General features: G+C 39.1%; 1 protein-coding gene across 2 annotated transcripts; it reads left to right on the top strand.

Annotated features, from left to right (window-relative positions):
- The first annotated feature begins 225 nt into the window (after positions 1-225).
- On the top strand, positions 226-9,254 carry LOC102722709 (ABC transporter C family member 10-like). 2 transcript variants are annotated; one of them, XM_006662681.3, is made up of 14 exons: positions 226-464; positions 838-895; positions 1,070-3,105; positions 3,578-3,898; positions 3,980-4,066; positions 4,566-5,162; positions 5,237-5,401; positions 5,525-5,819; positions 6,596-6,810; positions 6,902-7,207; positions 7,652-7,715; positions 7,982-8,221; positions 8,622-8,731; positions 8,799-9,254. In XM_006662681.3, exons 2-13 carry the CDS (start codon positions 880-882, stop codon positions 8,729-8,731), a joined length of 4,452 nt encoding a protein of 1,483 aa, XP_006662744.1. In that variant the 5' UTR covers positions 226-464; positions 838-879; the 3' UTR covers positions 8,799-9,254. The 2 variants fall into 2 exon arrangements, with proteins under 2 accessions (XP_006662744.1, XP_015698016.1); XM_015842530.2 differs by having other exon boundaries at positions 226-460; positions 8,622-9,254.

Raw genomic sequence — 9,254 nt, 5'->3', positions numbered from 1 at the left:
ATTATCAAGTTATATTTGTGCTTGAACGAAAGAAATAGAAAAATAGAAAGAAAAATGAGTTATGAACAGCTGCAGTAAAACTACAAGATACCGTGTATATACGAGAGATAAACATGTAGTTTATGTTTTATATAATTTTGCTCTACGGTAGCTTTTTTCAGGGATATAAAAAGTTTTAGCGCTAGCGGATAGCCGTATGAGCTCCATGTTAACGATCACTTTAGATTCGACACGCACACTACAAATTTCTTCTCCCAACGGCTGTAGCGGGGAAGCCGCGAACGTCAAGGTCGCGGCGCGTTCGCGGGCCGACGTGTGCAGTGACGGAATCCTCCTCGCCTCGCACGAAGGCGGCGGCCTTGGCCTAACCCAGCTCCGGTGCGACGGTGGCGAGGAAGAAAGGCCCGGTGGCACGGGCACAGCGCCGGGGGGGGAAGACACAAGGACAAGTGAACAAAGAGTGGGTAAAGATTTCATCTTTGGCTGGTTGCTTGCTGCTGCTTCTCCTGTCTTTTCCCCCCTCGACGGCCGCTCGCTCCTGGGCTGCAGGATGCGGCGGCGGAGGGGGGGTTCGAAGATCGCGCCTTCTCTTCTTTGCAGGATGCTTACTGGCGTATTCCCTTGAGATCTCCGTTTGGGGTTCTTGGGGATTTTGGTCGCATTTGGTATTTCTCCTTTTGGTGAATGGTTGGGTGCCTGGTTGATGAACGGGAGGTTGATTTCTTGATGATGTTTATTTATTTATTATCTTGAGCTTTCATGGCCACCCGGAACCGCTGATCTTCTTCACTGCAAGTATCTGTCTAATCCCTCTTCTTTGCCCTGACTAATTTGCAGGGTTTTCTGCAGGCTGTCTGATTCAACGGCCGGTGACCGATTATGGGTTCCCTCACAAGTTAGTCGTTTTCTCACAATTTTCTCGTGTTCTACACGTTTGCGTTGCCAATTCATCATTAAACTTTTTTTTCTCACCTTTTTACTGTAACAATTTTTTTTTTCGTGAGTCTTATTCCTACTGAGTACTGACCTTTACTTTTGTTTCTTTTTGTAATGAATAATGATGCTTCAGGTTCTTGGACGATGAACTTGTGTGGGAGCCCAGTTTGCTCCAAGAAAGATGTGGTGTCATGTGTCTTGAAGGAATTAATGGACTCTTCGACTTGCATGAATCATGTGGTGGTGATTGGCATTGTTGCAGTGATCACTGTTGCACTTGCGCTCCAGTTGCTGGTCAAAATTCCAAGAAGTAGAGCATCTGCACGACAGCTTGTGGCGTTCGATTCACCGCTGCAGCTGGCTGCTGTAGTGCTCAATGGCTGCTTGGGTTTGCTTTATATTGGCCTAGGACTGTGGATGCTGGGGATTAGCTTCAGTCAGGATGCCCTCAGTTATCGGCCACATTGGTGGCTTATGATCTTGGCTCAAGGATTCAGTTTGATCCTTGCTAGCGTCAGTTTTAGCATCAGACCTCGGTTTCTTGGAGCAACATTTGTTCGATTTTGGTCGGTGGGTCTGACCATTTATGCAGCATTCATCTGCTGCTGTTCAGTTGTCTATATGGTTGGAGACAAGGAGGTCACCTTTAAAGCTTGCTTAGATGTTCTTTTGCTACCAGGAGCCCTTATCCTTCTTCTTTATGCCATTTGGCACGGCCATGATGACGATGGTTATGAAACAAATGAAAATGCTTTATACAAGCCCCTGAATACGGACAGGGATCATGACACGGCTGATTCAGAGGGTCATGTAACCCCTTTTGCTAAAGCTGGGTTTTTCAGTGTGATGTCATTTTGGTGGTTAAACCCTTTGATGAAGATGGGTTATGACAATCCCCTTGAAGATAAAGATATGCCACTTTTAGGCACCACAGATCGAGCGCACAACCTGTACTTGAAGTTCTTGGAGAAGCTGAATAGCAAGAAGCAGGTGCAGCCACATGCCACACCATCAGTCTTTTGGACTATTGTCTCCTGCCATAAGAGCGGGATTGTGATCTCAGGAATCTTTGCATTGCTCAAGGTTCTCACCATATCCTCAGGTCCCTTGCTCCTCAAGGCATTCATCAATGTGACACTGGGGAAGGGAACCTTCAAATATGAAGGAATTGTGGTGGCTGTGACATTATTCTTTTGCAAATGCTGTGAATCTCTGTCGCAGAGACAGTGGTTTTTCCGCACTCGGAGGTTAGGCCTCCAGGTGAGGTCATTCCTGTCAGCAGCTATTTATAAGAAACAGCAGAAGCTATCAAACTTAGGAAAAATGAAGCACTCTTCTGGAGAAATATTGAATTACGTGACTGTCGATGCCTACCGCATTGGGGAGTTCCCATATTGGTTCCACCAAACATGGACAACAAGTTTCCAGCTCTTTATCGCTCTAGCAATCCTGTACAATGCAGTCGGTCTTGCAATGTTATCGTCATTGGTTGTCATCATTATAACTGTAATCTGCAATGCTCCACTGGCAAAACTGCAACACAAGTTTCAGACTAAACTTATGGAAGCACAAGATGTGAGACTGAAGGCCATGACTGAGTCTTTAGTTCATATGAAGGTCTTGAAATTATATGCTTGGGAAACTCATTTCAAGAAGGTCATTGAGGGGTTGAGGGAGGTTGAGTCCAAGTGGCTGTCAGCATTCCAGCTTAGGAGGGCATACAATGGTTTCCTATTCTGGTCATCACCTGTTTTGGTTTCTGCAGCAACATTTTTGACATGCTATCTTTTAAAAGTTCCTCTGGATGCTAGCAATGTATTCACCTTTGTGGCAACTCTACGCCTTGTGCAAGAACCAATCCGGCAGATACCAGATGTTATCGGAGTTATGATTCAAGCTAAAGTTGCTTTCACCCGTGTTGAAAAATTTCTTGATGCTCCTGAGCTGAACGGGCAATGCAGGAATAAACATAGAGTGGTTACGGAGTATCCCATAGCACTAAACTCCTGCAGCTTTTCATGGGACGAGAACCCATCAAAACAAACTCTGAAAAATATAAATTTATTGGTCAAATCTGGGGAGAAAGTTGCAATCTGTGGCGAGGTAGGATCAGGAAAATCAACACTTTTAGCTGCAGTACTTGGAGAAGTACCGAAAACCGAAGGAACGGTAAGCTTTGTTTGAGGTTATCTTCATCCTTATGGAATTGAGAGTCATGCAATTGCCAAGTTGGGAGTTGAATAGTTCATACTATGCTTTTTTGCTGTTCCTTCTGGCTTATATCTTATTCATTGTCTAAGAAGGATCATGGCCCGTATAATTGTTGGCACTTCACTTCTCAAAGACACTTTAATTAAATCCCTTCTACTTATATATTTGCAAACTCTGTAGTAATTATAAACTTAATCCCTGTTGAAGGTGTAAATTGTGTTCAATCAAAATGGTCACATTTGTAAACAATAGAATCGCCGTCCTAAAAAAGAATTTTATTTTCTAGTTGCATGCAGTTGGCAACCATAGTTTTCATGTTCTCAAAAAGTATGATAACTTTGCTTGATAATAGTTTCCAACGATGTTAATTTACTTTATTTTCTGATAAAACTATTTATATTTAACAGTAACCACTTTGTAAATGTTTCAGATTCAAGTTTGCGGGAAAATAGCATATGTTTCTCAGAATGCATGGATCCAAACAGGAACTGTGCAAGACAATATTCTCTTTGGATCTTCGATGGATAAGCAAAGATACAAAGAAACGCTTGTGAGGTGCTCTTTGGAAAAGGACCTTGCAATGTTGACACATGGAGATTGTACTCAAATTGGGGAGAGAGGAGTAAATCTTAGTGGTGGTCAGAAGCAGCGTGTTCAGCTTGCTCGTGCACTATACCAAAATGCAGACGTCTATCTTCTTGACGATCCTTTCAGTGCTGTTGATGCCCATACAGCATCAAATCTCTTTAATGTAAGGATCACAAATTCATAAAAACTGTGAAATGCAGTGCTATTTGACCATTAATTTTTTTAAAGAAGTTTTTTTTGGTAGGAATACGTCATGGGGGCTTTGTCAGACAAGACTGTTATTTTGGTCACCCACCAAGTGGATTTCCTGCCTGTGTTTGATTCCATTCTGGTCTGTGTACACAAGTGATCCTAATCTCCCTCTTTTCTTTTTGTGTGCTCACACATTTTCTGGAAGCAAGTTTTCATACAGCCTAATCATTTCACTTATAATAAGCGAAACACCATATTAGCAATCGAAAAATAATTTGTAGGTAATTTTTTTTGCATATATGTCTTATCATTCTAAAAACAAATGCTCTAAAATAAACCTCTAAATTAAGTTCTAAAATTCAAATTTTGGCTTATAAGCATAAACATAAACGAAATGACATGATTTTGGCTTAACATAGTTTTAATGTTTCAATCTTATGTCTAGTTAATCAAATCATTTTATGAAATAGAGATGGCAGCAGTTCCCTTTCCGCTACTTGGGCAGAAAAATTACTGTCAAAAATAGCAAATTGATGGATTGAATTTTCAAATAATATATGTTACTGCAAGATCCAAATTTGTTTTATAGACTTCACTAATTTACCGATTTCATCTAAACGGATTGTTTGTTACGGCAGCTAATGTCAGATGGTGAGATTCTTCGGTCAGCACCTTATCAAGATCTATTGGCATATTGCCATGAATTTCAGGACCTTGTAAATGCTCACAAAGATACTATAGGAGTTTCAGATCTTAACTACATGCCCCTCCACAGAGCAAAGGAAATATCAACAAAGGAGATGGATGATATTCATGGAAGCAGATATGTAGAGTCTGTGAAACCATCACAGGCAGATCAGCTGATAAAGATAGAGGAAAGAGAAATAGGTGATACAGGTCTTAAGCCTTATATACTGTACATGCGCCAAAACAAGGGCTTTTTATATGCCTCTCTCGCTGTTATTTCACAGACAGTTTTCATATGTGCGCAAATCTCACAAAATTCATGGATGGCTGCTAACGTCCAAAATCCTAGTGTTAGTACACTCAAGTTGATAGTTGTGTACATTGCTATCGGAGTTTGCTCAATGTTCTTCCTGATATCTAGATCACTATCCATCGTTGCCCTTGGGATGCAGACTTCAAGATCCATATATTCCCAACTACTTAACTCACTGTTCCGTGCGCCTATGTCCTTTTTTGATTCTACACCTCTAGGAAGGATATTGAGCCGGGTAAGAAACCTTAAATGGGCCAACACATTTGGATACCTTTGATTGGTGGATTAAATTGTTGATTCCTCATGCAGGTCTCTTCAGATCTGAATATTGTTGACCTTGATGTTCCATTCTTCTTCATGTTTTGCATGAACGCCAGCTTAAATGCATATAGCAATCTGGGTGTATTGGCTGTTGTCACATGGCAAGTTTTGTTTGTCTCAGTGCCAATGATAATTTTGGGGATTAGGTTGCAGGTAAATTTATGATTACAGATCTTGGTTCATTTCATTTACTAATTGATGTGCTCTGCAGCTCTTTTCATTTGCCAGTTTTCGTTCAAACTTCCTGTCTTCCAAATTATATTTTTGGTTATGCAGAGGTACTATTTAGCCTCGGCTAAGGAATTGATGCGGATCAATGGCACTACCAAATCTACTCTAGCAAATCACCTAGGCGAATCAATTTCAGGGGCTATAACAATTAGGGCCTTTGAGGAAGAAGATCGTTTCTTTGCTAAAAATTTGGAGCTTGTGGACAAGAATGCTGGCCCATACTTCTACAATTTTGCTGCAACTGAATGGCTGATCCAACGCCTGGAAATGATGAGTGCTGCTGTTCTCTCCTTTTCTGCTTTTGTCATGGCAATTCTTCCTCCAGGAACTTTTAGCCCTGGTAAGTAGTTTATGCTAATTGCTAAAATCATTGCATCATTTCATATTTTCATTCATATATTGGACAAACTTAAAGTCGCCAGCAGACTCCATGTTCATTGATGCTGTTTTGGCTGATTTAGATGAAATGGCTAGTTTTACCATGAAGGTTAATTGCTAGGTCTCCAGGAGCCAGAGCATCCTGAAATCCAGTCATATAAATGTCAATCCTTTATGATAGTTCTTACCCCCTCCATGTTATATTGTAAGACTTTTTAGTCTTGCCTAGATTCATCAATTGATCAATATATATGGTTTGTATATATGTCTAAAAATATTAGTATTCATATGAATCTAGACAAGGTTAGAAAGTCCTATATTATGAGACGGAGGGAGTACTTGATAATGCTGAGTCAAGAGTATAATTGTTTTTATGAAATGTGAACTATTTCTACATAATTATCCTACTTGTCACTGCTGAATCACAAGAAGAAAAAAAATTCATTTGTTGCATGCATTTTGGGCAGGGCGATCTGATGCTGGTACTTTCTGATGTACCATATTCCACGATTTTGTGTGCAACTTTACCAATTCTTAGGAAGTAAACTGTTCCCTTACCAAATCCTTGCAAATTTCCGCATTACAAACAAGCCCTAAATGTCTCAATATTTTGGCAATAATGGAGTTTTAATGGCACTATTAATCTTTGTGTTCTAGAGTCAAATTAATTTGTTAATTCATATTATGAAGAAATCGATGTTGTCACCCAAAACGATAATCACTTTTATTCATGTGCAGGTTATGTAGGAATGGCATTGTCCTATGGTCTATCATTGAACGTATCCTTTTTTTTGTCTATTCAACTCCAATGCAACCTTGCGAATCAAATCATTTCTGTGGAAAGAGTTAACCAGTACATGGACATCACAAGTGAGGCAGCAGAAGTTATTGAAGAAAATCGGCCAGCACCAGATTGGCCCCAAGTTGGCAAGGTGGAGCTTAGAAATTTGAAGGTAAATGTATTTTCATGCATGGCTGGCGTACAAGGTGAAACCATTTTGGTCTCCTAAAAAGGTTCTTATGCTATTGATTTTCCTTCAACAGATTAAGTACAGGCAAGATTCTCCTCTTGTACTGCGTGGAATTACTTGCACATTTCAAGGTGGAGATAAGATTGGTATAGTTGGTCGGACAGGAAGTGGCAAGACAACTTTGATTGGTGCTTTGTTTCGTCTTGTTGAACCAGCTGGAGGGAAAATAATCATAGATTCCGTGGACATCACTACAATAGGCTTACATGACCTGCGTTCACGTTTGGGCATCATTCCACAAGATCCAACACTTTTTCAGGGTACTGTAAGATACAATCTAGACCCTCTTGGGCAATTCTCAGATCAACAAATATGGGAGGTAAGATGTGTGGGAATTTTTATGGTCATTGAGAAACTATCTCAAGGTACTAAATTTTAGTATAAAATGTTGGTACCTCTAGGATAATGTGGTGTGGTACCTTCCGATACCTTCCTACGGATGGTAAAACCGCCCAAGATATGTACCATATACAGTTATTCATGTCTTTTTAATTATATATTCAATAATTTGATAAACTTATCATGAGAAAGGTTACACTCAAAGAACCTGATTTAAGTTGAAATCATGAAAGTTGCTCTCTTTTTTTTTTATATGATAAAATAATCAAAGAACCTGATTCAGTCAGTTTATATGATAAAATAATCAAAGATTTTGATTTTTTTGGTTATATTTTGAAAGTTAATGTCAGAGGTAATTAGTATTTTTATGCATTTGGACACCTTCATAGGTATCACCAGTGATAATTACTTCTCTATTTTTCAGGTTCTTGACAAATGCCAACTTCTTGAGACTGTCCAGGAGAAGGAACAGGGATTGGATTCACTTGGTATTGGACATGCTTCATATGCACTTTGATTTCTAGATTTCATTCTGTGTCCTTAACAGATTTACACGAGTCACTAAAATTTTGTCCAAATGTATTTTCTTAATATGCCATTTCATTGAGATCATAAAAATGTATTCCTAGATGGATACTTTCAGGGAAGCGTTTACCATTCTTTTGGTAGACATCTTGTCTTACTAATGTCATAGCATGATATCTGCAGTTACCTTATTTATAGTACTAATACTAATGGTGATATTGTTGTATAGTTGTGGAAGAAGGGTCGAACTGGAGCATGGGTCAAAGGCAGCTCTTCTGTTTAGGACGAGCACTTTTGAGAAGATGTCATATCTTAGTTCTTGATGAGGCGACAGCCTCTATAGACAATGCCACTGATGCTATCCTTCAGAAAACAATCAGAACAGAATTCAAAGATTGCACTGTAATTACTGTTGCACACCGTATACCGACAGTTATGGACTGCAATATGGTCCTTGCAATGAGAGATGGTATGTCTTTTCTTACCGTCAACTTATTAGAAATATATTTATCCTCATATAATCATTGTCTAATGTATCAGTACTGCTAGTGTTTATTCATATAAATATGAATATGCTTAAAACGAAATATACTGTAGTATGATGAGTGAAGAATAATTCTGCTTACCCTGCTAGTGTTCAGTACTACTGATGTGTGACGCTTTTAACTTTTGTTTGCGTTTTCTCAACAGTGCACCCCTTTCTGTACTAATGGTGTATCATGAACAATAACCAACAATAAAACAAAACACATATAACAAGTTAATAAACTTTTTTATTTTTAGTTTTGGATCAATTCTATATTCTCAAAAAATCTTATGATATATGTATTTGTATAAATCCATTTCTACTAAACTTTGTTCACTTCCAGGGAAAGTGGTGGAGTATGACCAACCTATGAAGCTCATGGAAACTGAAGGTTCTCTCTTCCGAGATCTCGTCAAGGAGTACTGGTCATACGCATCAACTGGAAATATTTAGGTAAAACAATATGCATTCACATGATGCAAGTCTCTTAAGAGTTAACAGAGTGAGAAATCTGTGTCAGGAATCCATCTATTTGGGGTCTGAAGAGAAGACAGTACACCTCAGCCAGTTCTAGTTGTTAACTGAATTTTTTAGCAATGTTTAGTGCAGCTTCTGCCCATGGGTGTTCTGCAGATGCTTAACAGAGTAAAAAAAAAATCCATAAATATTTCCTTGCTGAAGTAGTCAGATGTTTGACAAATGAGATGCTCATTACGCCTGTAAATAATGTTAGTACACTCAGTACTGTGCAACTGGAGATTTTGTGAACTGCTTAGAAATATTTTTTCAATACGTTTTGGTTTTGTATAGCCACCAAATCAAAGTGTGCACAGTAAAATGCTTCTAGCCGATCTGATCTGTTTTTCCATGGCCAGTAAATCAAATCTTGCATTATTCTGTTGTAATCTTTCCTCAGTTAAGTATCAAGTATCAATCTATATGATTTCTAGTACAGTACCAATCTATATGATTTGGG

The sequence above is a fragment of the Oryza brachyantha genome, chromosome 11 (assembly GCF_000231095.2).
Source record: "Oryza brachyantha chromosome 11, ObraRS2, whole genome shotgun sequence".
Taxonomy (NCBI): domain Eukaryota; kingdom Viridiplantae; phylum Streptophyta; class Magnoliopsida; order Poales; family Poaceae; genus Oryza; species Oryza brachyantha.
This window is presented reverse-complemented; position numbering and strand designations above follow the sequence as displayed.

Excerpts from the sequence above, each read along its gene's own strand:
- LOC102722709 (XM_015842530.2), top strand. Across the intron at positions 5,402-5,524 it reads TTTTGGGGATTAGGTTGCAG|AGGTACTATTTAGCCTCGGC; the intron begins GTAAATTTATGA and ends TTGGTTATGCAG. Across the intron at positions 8,222-8,621 it reads GGTCCTTGCAATGAGAGATG|GGAAAGTGGTGGAGTATGAC; the intron begins GTATGTCTTTTC and ends GTTCACTTCCAG.